The 16,313-nt window shown below is 43.9% G+C and overlaps 1 protein-coding gene across 1 annotated transcript; it reads left to right on the top strand.

The window, feature by feature from the left end:
• The first annotated feature begins 8,556 nt into the window (after positions 1 to 8,556).
• On the top strand, positions 8,557 to 15,311 carry UXT (ubiquitously expressed prefoldin like chaperone). The gene is made up of 7 exons (XM_032258519.1): positions 8,557 to 8,672; positions 8,852 to 8,958; positions 9,935 to 10,016; positions 10,160 to 10,227; positions 10,508 to 10,615; positions 14,963 to 15,026; positions 15,212 to 15,311. Exons 2-7 carry the CDS (start codon positions 8,861 to 8,863, stop codon positions 15,263 to 15,265), a joined length of 474 nt encoding a protein of 157 aa, XP_032114410.1. The 5' UTR covers positions 8,557 to 8,672; positions 8,852 to 8,860; the 3' UTR covers positions 15,266 to 15,311.
• Positions 15,312 to 16,313: the final 1,002 nt, after the last annotated feature.

The raw sequence follows: 16,313 nt of genomic DNA, 5'->3' as shown, positions 1-16,313 counted from the left end.
AATTTTTGCAGTTTACCCATCTGACAAAAGGCTGATATCCAGAATTTACAAAGAACTAAAACAGATTTACAAGAAAAAAACAAACAAGCCCATTCAAAACTGGGCGAAGGATATGAACAGACACTTTACAAAAGAAGACATACATGAAACCAACAAACATATGAAAAAATGCTCATCATCACTGGTCATCAGAGAAATGCAAATCAAAGCTACATTGAGATACCATCTCACACCAGTTAGAATGGAGATCATTAAAAAATCTGGAGACAACAGATGCTGGAGAGGATGTGGAGAAATAGGAACACTTTTACACTGTTGGTGGGAGTGTAAATTAGTTCAACCATTGTGGAAGACAGTGTGGCGATTCCTCAAGGACCTAGAAATAGAAATTCCATTTGACCCAGCAATGCCATTACTGGGTATATATCCAAAGGATTATAAATCATTCTACTATAAGGACACGTGCACACGAATGTTCATTGCAGCACTGTTTACAATAGCAAAGACCTGGAACCAACCCAAATGCCCATCAACGATAGACTGGACCGGGAAAATGTGGTACATATACACCATGGAATATTATTCAGCCATCAAAAATGATGAGTTCGTATCCTTTGTAGGGACGTGGATGAGCCTGGAAACCATCATTCTCAGCAACCTGACACAAGAGCAGAAAATCAAACACCACATGTTCTCACTCATAGGCAGGTGTTGAACGATGAGAACACATGGACACAGGGAGGGGAGCACTACACACTGGGGTCTGTTGAGGGGAAATGGGGGAGGGACGGGGGGTGGGGAGGTGGGGAGAGATAGCATGGGGAGAAATGCCAGATATAGGTGAAGGGGAGGAAGGCAGCAAATCACACTGCCATGTGTGTACCTATGCAACAATCTTGCATGTTCTTCACATGTACCCCAAAACCTAAAATGCAATTAAAAAAAAAACTCCAGGGTTCTAAATAAATTTGAAAGGCAGTCTAAGCCACAAGAACTGCAATTCCTAGACAAGTCCTGGTGCTGTGCTGAGCTTAGAGCCAGTGGACTTGAGGTGCATGTGACCTAGTGAGACAGCAGCTCATGTCACCCCTCAGCCTCCCAAAGTGCTGGGATTATGTGAGCCATTGTGCTCAGCCTAAAGACAAAAACTCTTGAAAGCAGGAAGAAATGACATCTTATCTACATAAGAAAAATAATTTTAATAACAGTGAAATTTCTCATCGGAAAACATGGAGGCCAGAAGGAAGTGGCACAACAGTTTTCAAGAGATGACAGTGATCTCAGTGGCTAAAAACCAGGAAAGGTCAATATCAGAGACATTTTGAGGTCTTACTACTGATTGGGGTAAGTAATAAACCAATAGTTCAGTAATAAATTTAACAGGGAGATCCAAGGAATGAGACAGACAAAAAAGGCCTTGATAAGATCCTACTTTTCCCTAGGGGTCTGGAAGACTGCACAAAAGCAAACCTACATGCATGTTCAGGAGAAAATGGAGAGGGCCTGCTATGGTCTGAATGCATCTCCCAACATTCGTATGTTGGAACTTAATCCCTAATGTAACAGTATTAAGAGGAGTGGCCTTTGGGAGGTGATTAGTTCATGAGGGCTCTGCCATCATAAAATTTTCAAATAAAAATTTTAGAACTGAAAAACATTGTCAACTAAAGAAAAAAAATCAGGCTTTTAAGGAATTATTATTATTATTATTATTATTATTATTATTATTATTATTTGACACAAGGTCTCTGTTGCCCAGGCTGGAGCGCAGTGGCAAAATCTCGGCTCACTGCAGACTCCATCTCCTGGTCTCAAGCGATCCTCCCACCTCAGCCTTCTGAGTAGCTGGGACTAGAGGCATGCACCACTGCACCCAGCTAATTTTTGTATTTTTGTGGAGACAGGGTTGGACCATGTTGCCCAGGCTTGTCTCAAACTTCTGAGTTCAAGCGATCCACCCACCTCAGCCTCCCAAACTACTGGGATTACAGGTGTGAGCCATCGTGCCTGGCCTAAGTTAATTTTATTCAGAACTCTCACTGAAGATTGCAACCCGGGAGAGTCTTTCAGAGAGTTTCTGTTAAACTGCTCCAAAGTAGTGTTTCAGCCCACAGCTTATACACAGGTGGTGGCAGCTCTGCATGTAGCTTAGAAGTTACATCAAATGTGCTCAGAAGTTACATTAGAGCAAAATCACATCAAGACTTGGTTATGAGGGCGCATCTGGTTACAGATTACAGACGCCTAATTATTAATCCTGTCAGGCGTCATCTTCTGTACAGGAAGAGGCAACGATTAGGAGCACAGATCTTTTTTCTAAAACTGCAGTGATTCACGCAAGAGACACAGCAGCTGGTGCTGCATCCTGCTGATCATCTTCAGGGCATTCTTCCGGAGGGCGGTGCTGAGTCAGAGTCAAGGGCCTTGTAAAATTCTTTTTTTTTTTTTTTTTTATTGTACTTTAGGTTCTGGGGTACATGTGCAGATCATGCAGGATTGTTGCATAGGTACACACATGGCAAGGTGATTTGCTACCTCCATCCCCCCATCACCTATATCTGGCATTTCTCCCCATGTTATCCCTCCGCAACCTCCCCGCCCCGCCGCTGTCCCTCCCCTAGCCACCCCCTCAACAACAGACCTCAGTGTGTGACGCTCCCCTCCCTGTTTCCATGTGTTCTCATTGTTCAACACCCGCCTATGAGTGAGAAAATGTGGTGTTTGATTTTCTGTTCTTGTGTCAGTTTGCTGAGAATGGTGGTTTCCAGGTTTATCCATGTCCCTACAAGGACATGAACTCATCGTTTTTTACAGCTACATAGTATTCCATGGTGTATATGTGCCACATTTTCCTTGTCCAGTCTATCATTGATGGGTATTTGGGTTATAAAATTCTGATAAGGGATTTTGTGAAAATCTGCTGTTGAGCCGAATGAGCAAACATAATTTCTTATATATGGTACTTTGTCTCACAATAACTGAATCTAAAGCTCAATGAATGGGTTCAAAGGCAAAATGAAGAGGACACAAGAAAGAATCACAAAACATGAAGACAGAGCAATAGAAATTACTCCAAACAACGGAGAAAAGTAGACTGAAAACCAATGAATAGAGCCTCAGGGACCAGTGGAACCAAAAATTCAATCATTTGTGTCATCAAAGTCCAGGAAACAGAAAGAAGAAAGAGTTGAAAAAGTATTCAAAGAAAGAATGAAATTTTGCCGTATCTAAAAATAGAAACCTGATGAATAGCATGTGCCTCTACACCTAGCTAATTTTTGTATTTTTAGTAGAGGTGGGGGTTTCACCATGTTGGCCAGCATGGTCTCAAGTTTCTCACCTCAAGTGCTCTGCACCCCTCGGCCTCCCAAAATGCTGGGATTACGTGAGCCATTGTGCCCAGCCTAAAGACAAAAATTCTTGAAAGCAGGAAGAAACAACATCTTATCCACATAAGAAAAATAATTGTAATGACAGTGAAATTTCTCATCGGAAAACATGGAGGCCAGAAGGAAGTGGCACAACAGTTTTCAAGGGATGACATAAAAGAAATACCAACCAAGAATTCTTTAGCCCGCAGAAATGTCCTTAGGAATGACAGATCAAGATATTATCAGATGAAGGAAAACTAAGAGAATGTGTTACCAGCAGACTTACCTTGAAAGAATGGCTAAAGAAAATTCTTACAACAGAAGGGCAATGATACAAGAAGGAATCTTGGAACCTCAGAAAGGAAGACAACAATAAAAGGAGCAAAAATATCAGTAAATAGACTTTAGTTTTCCTCTCAAGTTTACTAAATGGTGCTTGATGGCTGAAGTATAAATTACAACATTGAGGTGATTCCCTATATAAAGAGGAAATATTTATTTAACATTTAATGTCATAAGTGGGGAGAATAAAGGGATTAAAAGGAGGTAAGGACTTTACATTTTACTGAAATTGGTAAGAGAAATAAACAAAATGTGGTACATAGGCACAAGTGACCATTATTCAGCCATAGAAAGGAATAAAGTACTACTAAGTGTTATAACATGGACAAATGAACCTTAAAAACATTATGCCAAGTGAAAGAAGCCAGGCATAAAAGGCCAGGCCGCATAGTGCATATGATTCTATTTATTGAAATATACAGAATACACAAATTTATACAGATGAAATTAAATTTGTGGTTGCTTAGGGCTGGGGTGGGGAGAGCAGACTGAGGAGTGGGCAAAGGAGTTCTTTTTGGGGTGATGAAAATACTCTCGTTAGATTGCTGGGCGCAGTGGTTCCCGTCTGTAATCCCAGCACTTTGGGAGGCCAAGGTGGGCAGATCTATTGAGCTCTGGAGTTCAAGACCAGCCTGGGTAACACAGCGAAAGCCCCATCTCTACAAAAAATACGAAAATCAGCCGGGCATGGTGGCACGTGCCTGTAGTCCCAGCTACTTGAGGGGTTGAGGCAGGGAGGACCATTTGAGTTCGAGAGGTTGAGGCTGTAGTAAGCCAAGATCCTATCACTGCACTCCAGCCTGGGTGACAGAGCGAGACCCTGTCTCAAAAAAAAAAAAAATTATTAAATAAAAAAATAAAGCTAGATTGCAGTGATGTTCATACAGCTCTGTGAATATACTAAAAACTGCTGAACTGTATACTTCAAATGTGTGGGTTTTATTGTATGTGAATTACATCTGAATAAAGCTGTTTTTTAAAAACAGATCACAGATTTAAATGTCAAACATGAAATTAAACAACTTTAAAAATAAAACACAGGAGAACGTCTTTGGGAGGAGGGCTTGTGAAGAGTTCTTAGACATGGCACCAAAAGCATGATCCAAAAAATGTTTTTAAATCAATAAACTAGACTTCAAAATTAAACATGTTTGCTCTAACAAAGACCTTAAGAGGACAAAAGGACAAATTACAACCTGGGAGGAAATATTTGCAAACCACACATCTGACAAAGAACTCATACCTAGAGTATGTAAGGAATTCTCAAAACTCAAGTTTTTTAAAAAAGCAATCCATTTGGAAAATGAGCAAAGAATGTGAAGAGACATTTCACCATAAAGGACATGTACATGACAAATAAGCACATGACAAGATCATTATCTATCAGGGAAATGCAGCCTCCCCTAGGCCTTAGTCATTTTTTGCTCTTCTTCGGAAAAGGCAAAGACAGAGACCTATGAGTCAGAGCTGGGGGCAGGAAGTTGTAGGGAAGGGAGAGAAGATGTTAATGGAGTCATAAGAGACACAGTCCATCTCACATCTTGGAGCTGGAAACAGGTTGACTGTGTCTTTCATATCTCCCAGAAGCACCCGCCTGAAAATGCACACCCATAAGCCAGGCAAGAGGTTGCCAGTGGAAGCCAGGGAGACTCACCTGGTTAAAGTCCCAATCTCTGCATTGGTGGCTGACATTGTACAGAGCAAGGGTTGGCAAACCTTTTCTGTAAAAGGCCACATAGTAAATACTTTAGGATGTCCAGGCCATGTGTTCTCTTTGGCAACTACTCAGCTCTGCCATTAAAGCAGTAACAGACAATATGTAAATGAATGAGTGAGACCATGTTCCAAGGAAACTTTAATGGACACCAAAATGTGAATTTTATGTAATTTTGATGTGTCACAAAATATTCTTTTTACTTTTCTCAAGCACTTGAAAGATGTAAATAGTATTCTTAGTTTGCAGGCTATAGGAAACCATAAAGGGTCAGTAAACCAGGGGCCATAATTTGCTGACCCCTGATGAGCTTAGATGAGGAGGTTCACTGTTATGCATACCATTGTCACTCAACACTTGATTTACAATGCAGTGACGTCCCTTAAATCCATAAATTTGGCCAGACTCAGTGGCTCATGCCTGTAATCCCAGCACTCTGGGAGGCCAAGGTGGGCAGATCACTTGAGGCCACAAGTTCAAGACCAGCCTGACTAAAGTGGTGAAACCCTGTCTCTATTAAAAATAAAAAAATCAGCTGGGTGGTGTGGTGGCGTGCACCTGTAGTCCCAGCTACTTCAGAGGCTGAGGCAGGAGAATTGCTTGAACCCGGGAGGCGGAGGTTGCTGTAAGCCGAGATCACACCATTGCACTTCAGCCTGGGCGACAGAGTGAGACTCCGTCTCAAAAACAAACAAACAAATCTATAAATTCTACTTCTAGGAATTTATCACAAGGAAATAATCATGGCTGCACACAACAATTTGACAGCAAAGACTGTTATCCCATCCTGGTTATAACAATGAAAAAATCTGGACACATTCAAATATCCAGTGACAGAGGAGTGGCTCAAAAATCTGAGGCCATCCGAAGAATGGCTGCTATGCGGCCATGTCAACAATCATCCTGTGATCTGGAAAGAAAGCAAATGTGGTCAAATATTAACAGTGAGTGAATCCAGGCCAGGTGTGATGGCTCACACCTGTGATCCCAACACTTTGGGAGGCCGAGTTGGGCAAATTGATTGAGCTCAGGAGTTCAAGACCAGCCTGGGCAACATGGTGAAACTCTGCTTCTACAAAAAGTACAAAATTAGCTGGGCGTGGTGGCTCATGTCTGTAGTCCCAGCTACTCAGGAGGATTAGGTGGGAGGATTGCTTAAGTCCGGGTGGCAGAGGTTGCAGTTAGCCGAGATCACACCACTGCACTCCAGTCTAAGCAAGAGAGCAAGACCCTGTCTCAAAAAAAAATTTAAAAATTAAAAATAACAATTGGCGAATCGAAGTGCAGGATATATGAGTGTTCACTGTCAACTTTTCTGTAGGTTTGAAATGTAAAAATAAAGTTGGAAATATATTTGTAAGTAAAAAATGTTTTTTTGTGAAATGTAAATTAATAGACTTACAGACTCATCTCCAGCCCATCAGAAGATGTTAAATAAATATAAATAAAGTTATTCTCTGTTAAATAAATATAAGTATCTTCTCTCTTTTCATAGAAAGTAGTATAGATTAACTAGGTAATATTTATCTACCTAGTATCTATTCCAATCACACTCAATGTAATTTAAACTATATGTAACATGAGATTTACAGACAGAAAAACAAATAATCTTGATGTTCTCTTTTTACCGTTATCTTGTTCTAAGGGCAAAGAAAAGCTTAACTTGGCCAGGTGTGCTGGCTCATGCCTGTAATCCCGGCCCTTTGGGAGGCCGAGGCAGGCAAATCACTTAGACCTAGGAGTTTGAGACCAGACTGGATAACATAATTAGACCCCATCTCTATGAAAAATAAAAAAAGTTAGCCAGGCCTGGTGGTATGCACCTGTAGCCCTAACACTCAGGAGGCTGAGGTGGGAGGATTGCTTGAACCTGGGAAGTTAAGGGTGCAGTGAGCCATGATCACACCACTGCCAGGGGACAAAGACCCTGTCTCAAAAAAAAAAAAAAAAAAAAAAGGCTTAACTTACTTGGGTTTTGAGCAGTTGAACAAAAACCTTGCCTTTACATATAAAACACAAATTATCTGGGAAGATTTCCTTGGTAGGTGTGGGTGCTCTAGGCTCTACAGGTGGAAATGGCATTTGGGAATTCATCCCACGGTCTGGCTTCTTCTCCAGGCAAAGGCCCATTCTTGTTGGGTTAGAAGTTCTTGTTTGAAAATATAACCTGGGCCGGGCGCGGTGGCTCAAGCCTGTAATCCCAGCACTTTGGGAGGCCGAGGCGGGTGGATCACGAGGTCAAGAGATCGAGACCATCCTGGTCAACATGGTGAAACCCCGTCTCTACTAAAAATACAGAAAAAAATTAGCTGGGCATGGTGGCGCGTGCCTGTAATCCCAGCGACTCAGGGGGCTGAGGCAGGAGAATTGCCTGAACCCAGGAGGCGGAGGTTGCGGTGAGCCGAGATCGCGCCATTGCACTCCAGCCTGGGTAGTAAGAGGGAAACTCCGTCTCAAAAAAAAAAAAAAGAAAGAAAGAAAAGAAAATATAACCTGAAAAATAGATTCACTTTAGTGCATAAGAATAAATTCACGAAAACCTTACCATTTAAATAAAAACATAGGAACAAACTACAAGATGGCCAATCCGGCAGAGGACTTCAGCGACCCCTCTCCATTTGACTATCAAACGAGGTGATTAGACAAAGAGCGTTGTCAATTTCTGCTTGAGCCCCAGTTATGGATTGCGGGTGCAGATGAATTTTAGAAAATCTGTCTCTGTTTAAAACCTTTTAAACGCTCATACTCAGTCCCATTGCCAGGAGTGAAACCCAAACCTCCCGTGTGAAAAATCAATATCCAGGCTGACAGATCACACGGGATCTTCCTTACAGACCAAAACGATAGTCAATTCTTAGGTCCTTTTAAATACTAAACGCTTCGTTCCCTCGCTCTACCTCCACCTGTGCATCGCGCCTACCTTAGACCCCGCCAAATCCCATTAAATCCCACCCCCACCAGCCACGCAGTCTTCATAGGCTCCACGCGCCGCTTTTGCAGTCCCCCATTGGCCGGTTTATTGCCAGACCGACCCCCGCTCCCACGCCCTAGTCTTCTGTGATCTCCTCGGATTCCGTGAAGCCCCGCCCTTCTATTCTCCTCTTTGGCACATCTTCTTCCACTTAGGCCCGCCCCTCCCCACCTGGCTATTTGGTTGGCCAGCGCGCTTGCCACTTACGTCATTTACCCGCGCCACCCGGAAGCCGCGGTTCCTACCAAACGTTCTTATTGCTGGCAGCCCAGAGGTAAAGGCCGCGCTTGGGTGTCCCTGGGTGGCCGGGTCCCCGAATTGGGAGGGGCGGAAGGCTGAACCCCCAGCTTGCGCCAGACAAGCCGATGCCTAGCGTTTAGAGGGTGGAGATGAACTGTGTGTGAGGCCAAACTGGAGCGGGTCAACGTGGTCTTCCCCCTCCCGACTCCCCAGGAGCCCATCATGGCGACGCCCCCTAAGCGGCGGGCTGTGGAGGCCACGGGGGAGAAAGTGCTGCGCTACGAGTCCTTCATCAGTGATGTGTTGCAGCGGGACTTGCGGTGAGTGACAGTGCGGGGGGCGGGGCATTTGGAACATTCCACGTGGTGGGTGGGGCGTTCAGAGTTAGGGCCAAGCCTTTGGATTGGTGGGCGAGGCGTTCAGAGTCCGGCCCCGCGCTCCTTGGAGCGTGCAGTGGGGGCGACATCCGGGGTGCAGTTTGGCTAGGACCTGGTGTTCATAGTAGGGGGCGTGTCCGCGCATGCGTGGCCTCCGATGTTTAACGGATTAAGGCTGGTTTTCTGGAGCCACAGTTCTCTGGTTCGAATCCTGGCTCTGCCATTCTTCATCTTTGTGAATACGTCCTACCTCGCCTTTCTGTGCCCTATAAACTTTCTTCCTCTGTGAAATAGGGAGTTTTGTGGAACCTTCCCCATGCAGTGGTTTTGAGTATTTGATGTGCTCCATTTTTGTAAAGAATTTAGCATGGATGTCTGAAACATAGTAGAGGTTCAATGAGTATGAAGAAATATTATTGCAGTCTTTTTTAATTTAAGCAGGAAGTAAGGTGTTCAGAGCTAGGACTATGAGCATCCTAAAAGGGATGGAGGATTTTTCTAGGGTGAGGATGGGACATTATGATTGGAGTTCAGCATTAGGGGTAGAGTGTAATAATAGTAATAATAGCCAACACATATGTAGAGAGTTTACCATTTGGTAGTCATTATTCTAGATGCTTTGCAGTAAATGCTCATTTAATCCTAATGACTCTACAAAGTAATACTGTCATCTGCATTTTATAAATGAGGAAACTGAGTCCCAAACAGGTTACTTACTTGCCAAAGTCGTACATCTAGTAAAGGGTAGATCCCAGATCCAAACCCAGGCAGACTGACCCTGAGCCCAAAATTTTAACTTATGCACTTAAAAAGCCTTTTGAGTGTATGGTGACGTGAGAGTCTCAGAGGGTCATGAAATGAGGTATACCAGAAGGAATGGGGCTGTCTATTGGTCACCATTGTACTTTCGTCCCATCAGAAAGGTGCTGGACCATCGAGACAAGGTATATGAGCAGCTGGCCAAATACCTTCAACTGAGAAATGTCATTGAGCGACTCCAGGTAAAGACTATGGGGTTGGATACCATTTTTTTTGGTATGTGTGGGTAAGGGAGGCAGATGGGAAGAGAGATCCCAAACCCAAACCTGTTACCTGATCAAAGAGTTCACCACTGACCCCTACCTCTTTTTCCCTGGCCCCACAGGAAGCTAAGCACTCGGAGTTATATATGCAGGTGGATTTGGGCTGTAACTTCTTCGTTGACACAGTGGTGTGAGTGTCTACCCGCCCCTCTGAGCCCACAGGGTTCAGCTTCCCCTTCCCTCATGCAACATATATTTTTTTGAGTATCTTCTATATACCAGGCATCATGCGAGATTTTCTATCCCAATAGGATATAAGCTAGATGCTGGGGATGTGACAGTGATTAAAATCGGACAAAATCCCTGCCTTCCCAGAGGCTCAATTTGGGGGAGGGTGGGAAGCAAAACATAAACTATGCTAAACAGTGATGAGGACTTCCCTCCACTTCCTCTAACCTCTCTCTCCTCAGCCCAGATACTTCACGCATCTATGTGGCCCTGGGATATGGTTTTTTCCTGGAGTTGACACTGGCAGAAGCTCTCAAGTTCATTGATCGTAAGAGCTCTCTCCTCACAGAGTAAGTTCATTCCATGAGAATAGTGTGTAAAAACACCACCATTTCCAACACTCTCCTCCCTTTCCCCATGGCTGCCTGGAATGATATTTAAGGACTCATCTCCCCTCCTCCTCAGAGCTGGGACTGAAGAAATGGGGATGCAAAGCCCATGTGTAGCACATAATAAGCATTCAAAAAATGATCTTTGTATCGTTTATTCATGTAAACATTTACTGGGCATCTTCTGTATGCCAGGCATTGCTTAGCAGTAGAAATGCAGCAGTGAACAAGACAGAAGAGTTCCTCGAAGGCTTACAATCTAGAAGGACTACACTGTTATACATAAATACAATTATGACCAGATCCATGAGGTCTCAGCCTGTTAAAATTGGTAACAAGAAAACTAGTTACCTGTGATTTCACTTGCTGCTAATTCTACTATTCATTCACCGTGTTCCTGCCACACTGACCTTCACATGCTTCTTTCAACATCCCAAGAATGATCCCACCCCAGGGCAATTGCCGTGGCTGTTCTCTCTGCCTGCACTGCTCTTTTCCCCAGTACCCACATGGCTTCCTTTCTCCTCACTCAGTTGTCTTGTTTAAATGTCACTTCCTCAACCAGGCGCTCTGTAACCTAACTTTAAAATCACAGCCCCTGGCACACTTGATTCCCCTCCTTCTACTTTTTTTTCCATAACACTTATCACGCCCTAATATTTACTGTGTAATTTATTTCTTTCTCATATTGTCTCCTCCAGTTAGAATGTAAGCATTACAAAGAGTGAGATTTGGTTTATACCCAAGGTGACTAGAGTAGTACAAGCATGTAGTAGACACTCTGTGTTTTTGTTTTTAAGAGATGGTGTCTTGCTGTGTTGCCCAAGCTGGAATGCAGTGACTATTTACAGCTGCAATCATAGCATACTATATCCTCAAACTCCTGAGCTCAAACAGTCATCTTGCCTCAGTCTACCAAGTAGCTGAGACTACGGGCACACCACTGTGCCGGGCTTTATGATTGTTGAAATAATTTAAAAGGGTATGCTAGAAGCAAATTGAAGTGGGTTATTGAAGCAGATCTGTGTTGGTGATGGGGAGAGAAAGTGTGGGCTCCAGTTGAGTTTAAGGCAGGAATGTCCAATCTTTTGGCTTCAATGGGCCACATTGGAAGAAGAATTGTCTTGGGCTACACATAAAATACACTAATGCTAATGATAGCTGATGAGCTTAAAAAAGCAAAAAAATCACATAATGTTTTAAGAAAGTTTATGAATTTGTGTTGGGCTGCATTCAAAGCCATCCTGGACCACGTGTGGCCCACAGGCTGTGGGTTAGATAAACTTGATTTACAATTTTGTGGAGGGAAGGGCAATTGGGAACATAGATGAGGGATGTGAAATGTAGCTAGGGAAGGCCTCCCAGAAAAAGCGACATTTGAATCATTTCACTGAGTGAACAAGCCATGGGGCTATCTGGGGAAGAGCATTCCTGGCAAGAGGAATATTGTGCCTGGCGTGCTAGAGAAACTGCCAAGAGAGGTGAGCTTGGTTTGGATGGCATAAGCATGGGGACACTGAGCAATACACTTAGACTGACAACATCTCACAAGTGTGAATACCCATTGAGCAAAACTTCCTTGTTGGTTATGTTTATGTCTGTTCCTACATTCATTTTTTCCAAAGTTGCCTCCCTCAGGGTTTCAGTAATTTTTATCTTTTCAAACCTTTCCAGGATTTTGGTGTTAGTGGACCCAAAAGAACCTCAGACCTGCTGAGATTTCTGATTCTTGATGTTCAGACTAATTAGCAAATAGTTTGATTAAATGGCCTACTTTCATGGTCAACACAGCTCTGAACTGGTGGTCATTTAGACCAAGTCCAGTTTGTTTGTTTGTTTGTTTGTTTGTTTTGAGATGGAATTTTGCTTTTGTCGCCCAGACTGGAGTACAATGGCATGATCTTGGCTCACTGCAACCTCTGCCACCTGGGTTCAAGGAATTCTCCTGCTTCAGCCTCCCAAGTAGCTGGGATTACAGGTGCCCACCACCACTCCTGGCTAATTTTTTTATTTTTAGTAGAAACAGTGTTTTACTTTGTTGGCCAGGCTGGTCTCGAACTCACGACCTAAGGTGATTGGCACACCTCATCAAAAGTGTACTTCCTGTTCTTAGTATATTTCTTTGTTCAGGAAGTGGAAGGGATGAAATCTCTGTATATTCTTTCCTGATGACACAGAAAGGAGTACACATCCACATCTCATGTATAGACATGTAATTATGGAAGAAACAGCATAACCATATGACTACTCACACTACCTTACATACTAAATCAGTAGTAATTTGCTTTTCCACATAGAAAATAAAAATAAATCAGTAGTAATAAACATATCCCTTTTGTGTTACAGCTAGCATTTGGTGAACTCTGCATTTTTCTTCTTTTTTAAGTGTTGAACTCATAGGTTTTCATAGGCTAAGCTTATACTATTAACTAATTTTGTTCTCATTTTTTATGTTCAAATTGTCCCTTAGGAACTGATCAGGTTCATTCTTCTGTTTTTTAAGCATTACCCCAGAATATTCTTGAAAGTATTCTTGCTCTCTGGCAACACAACCCATACTTCATTTTGTTCCTGTCCCTAAACATACACTGAACCAACTTCAGGTTCCTTGGAATGGAGTAGTCACTTATTCATTCAATATACGTTGGGTACCTGCTCTGTGCCACACATTGTTCGGGTCCCTGGGGATACAGCAGTAAACAAAAAAGACCAAAATCTGCCCTCATACAGCTGACGTTCTAGTCAGGGGAGACAAACAATAAACGAATGATGTAGTATGTCAGATGTTGACAGTGCTATGGAGAAAGCATATCGTGGAGATCAGAAGCATTACCTGCAATGGAGCAGTCGTGATTTTAAGTAGAATGGCTGACTAGATGTGAAGTGTGAAGGGGAGTCCAGGTTTTTGGCTGAGCAACTGGAAGGATGGAGTTGCCATTATCTGAGATGGAGAAGGTAGGGGAGGACTGGATTTGGAGGGGAAGGTCAGGAGTTTAGTCTGGAACCTGTTAGGTATGATATACTTATTAAACACTGAAGTGGATTTTTGGAAGATGTCATTAAAACTCCTAGTCAAGTTCAGAAGAGAGTTCTGGGCTAGAAAAAGAAATGTGGGAGATATTGGTATATAGATGGGTTCATACTACTTTTTTTTCCAATTTAGCATCCTGTCTTAATGCTGTCTACTTTTCCAACAGTATTTAGTTTCATTTACCCCTCAAACTGACTCCTACATTGACAGCACAATAAAATCCACATTCCTCATCATGATATCAAGACCCTGCATGATCTAACCCCCTCCTACCTCTTGGACCTTGTGTTATATCACCTTCCTTCACCATTCACTTAATTTCTAACACTCTGCCCTCACTGCTCCTCAAACAGCTCTTTGCTGCCTCTTGGTCTTTTTGTGGAAAAGGCCTTCCCACTGCTTAATCATTAGGCATTCTTCCATTCCTTCTCATTCTTCATTGTTTAGAAAGGCCTTCCTTGACCCTTTATATCAATTAGGATTCTTTTGGGCGAGACCTAATCCAAACTGGCTTAGAGAAAAGGAGTCAACTGACAAGTTCATGTAATTCAACCTCCTTCCTCTGCCACGATCTTCCCCTGGTTCCCATCTCACTTAAGGTCAAAGCTAGGGTCCTTACCATGACCTTGTAGGCTTCACACAATCTGCCTCCCTCATTACCCCTCTGACCTCACCTCTTACATTCCCCTTTCACTTATTCTTCTCCAGCCACAGTGGCCTCTTTGCTGCACCTCAAACATGACAGGTACACTCCCACCTCAGCGCCTTTGTGTTTGCTACCCCTTGTGTGTGGAACACATCCTCCATATACCCACACTACTCACTTCTTCACTGTCTTTAAGTCTTTATTCAAATGCTTCACAGCAAAGCCATCCCTGAGCCCTTTATTTAAAATTGCAGCCCCCCCATTCTTGTAGTTCTTAATCCTCTCATTTTTAGATTTTTTTCATTGTAATTAGAACCATCTGACACCATATCTTTTATTTCATTGGTTTTTCTGTCTGTCCCTCTTTACAAGAATTTGAACTCCATCAGGCCGGGAGTTTTGTTTGTTGTGTTTGCTGCTATCTCCCCAGTGCCTAAAATTGCCTGGCATACAGTAGGCATTTAATAATTTTTGAATCAGTGAAAACCAGATGGTGGCTTGGCATCTCTGCATAGGAGCAAGCCCTGTGGAAATCATCCAGGATATAAGTAGTTCTTGAGATGATAAGGAAGGGTCATTCTCATAATCATAAGTGGGGCCCATTTTGCCCTTTCCTGTTTCTTTTCTCTAGGCTCAGCAACAGCCTCACCAAGGACTCCATGAATATCAAAGCCCATATCCACATGTTGCTAGAGGTGAGAGCAACTCACCCCACTACCAGACTTTGTGTTTAGGGTGGTGACCTGAAGAAGGGAGAGAGTGGACGAAGGGAGGAACCATCTTTCCTTCTAAACTGGAGTCAAGGGAGGGAGATCAGAGCAAGCCTCGGGGCATAACCCAGACCCAATCTTTGATCAGTCTCTTCTGTCCTCTTTTTCAGGGGCTTAGAGAACTACAAGGCCTGCAGAATTTCCCAGAGAAGCCTCATCATTGACTTCTTCCCCCTAACCTCATACATTAAAGAGCCTGAATGCCTTTGAGTCACATGGCACTTCTTTTTCCCCATAAACTCTGCTGGTTGCCACAGGGGCCTGTTACTAGGGCGCAAAGTTACCGAGAGACCCCTGAAGTCCGTTCTCTCTGTGGAACCTCTAAAATGCCCCAGCAGTCCTGCCTCCAGCCTATTACCTGGCAGTATTTGCCAGTTGACCTTATGCACTGCCCTCTCTTCTGTCATCTTGACAACCTGGGCCCCCACCTCACCCTTCCATTCCTTTTCCTAGACACCACCCTTTGAATTGCCATAGAGAATGAGCCAATTTATGGTGGTTTGTTTATTCTCAGAGCAACCAAAGGGCCCTAAGGTTTACCCTTTCACACACCCAGTCGCTCCTCAGATACCCTAAATTACACCCACACCCACCTCAGCCCTACCTTGTCCTAGCCCCTGCTTCTAAGTGGTTCCAGCTTCCAATAGGCACAGAGCTGGATCCCGCTCTCCCTCGTCCGGCCCCTGTTCTAGGTTGAGTTCAGCCGCTGCCAATCAGCGCAGAGCCAGGTTCCTCCCCTTTTTAAGCCTGGCCGTAGTTCAGACCAGCCCTCTGAAGACATTTCATTTCTGCCACTCAATGCTCCTTCGTGTGCCTGACAGCCATACTGCCCTCCTACCTCCGCTGTGTTCTAAATTCGTCTTCTACCCAGCTCTAGGGTCTTTTCTAACCATATAGGTACACTGTCCGCCTACGCACAGCCCAGCCCAGCCCGACCCACTCCTGCCGGCTGCTACGCCCATTTCTATACAAGTCCTGCTTCCGCTGGGTAGCGTGGCGTGCGGCACCGCCCCCTTGGTGTTTTGGCAGGGGTCTAGAGTCCCTCATCCGCCAATCAGAGGAAAACAGGGCCACCCACCCCCGTCCTTGGAGGCTGTCTTCCATCAATCCCATGAAGCCAATCAGTGTGAGGCAGCCCCCCCCCGCCCCCTCCCACACCCCCTCCCACCCCGAGCCTTATCAGTTGCTCACAGTCCGTCAGTCCTTGAGCCA

This window comes from Sapajus apella, unplaced genomic scaffold, assembly GCF_009761245.1.
Source record: "Sapajus apella isolate SASKATOON/1434 unplaced genomic scaffold, GSC_monkey_1.0 scaffold103, whole genome shotgun sequence".
Lineage (NCBI taxonomy): Eukaryota > Metazoa > Chordata > Mammalia > Primates > Cebidae > Sapajus > Sapajus apella.
Note: the sequence above shows the minus strand (reverse complement) of the source record. Positions and strands in the feature narration are given on the sequence as shown.

Bases quoted from the DNA above. Each gene is read 5' to 3' on its own strand.
- UXT (XM_032258519.1), top strand. From the start codon at position 8,861: ATGGCGACGCCCCCTAAGCGGCGGGCTGTGGAGGCCACGGGGGAGAAA. The intron at 10,616-14,962 runs GTAAGTTCATTC...TCTTTTCTCTAG, and splicing joins AAGAGCTCTCTCCTCACAGA to GCTCAGCAACAGCCTCACCA. The intron at 15,027-15,211 runs GTGAGAGCAACT...CCTCTTTTTCAG, and splicing joins ATATCCACATGTTGCTAGAG to GGGCTTAGAGAACTACAAGG.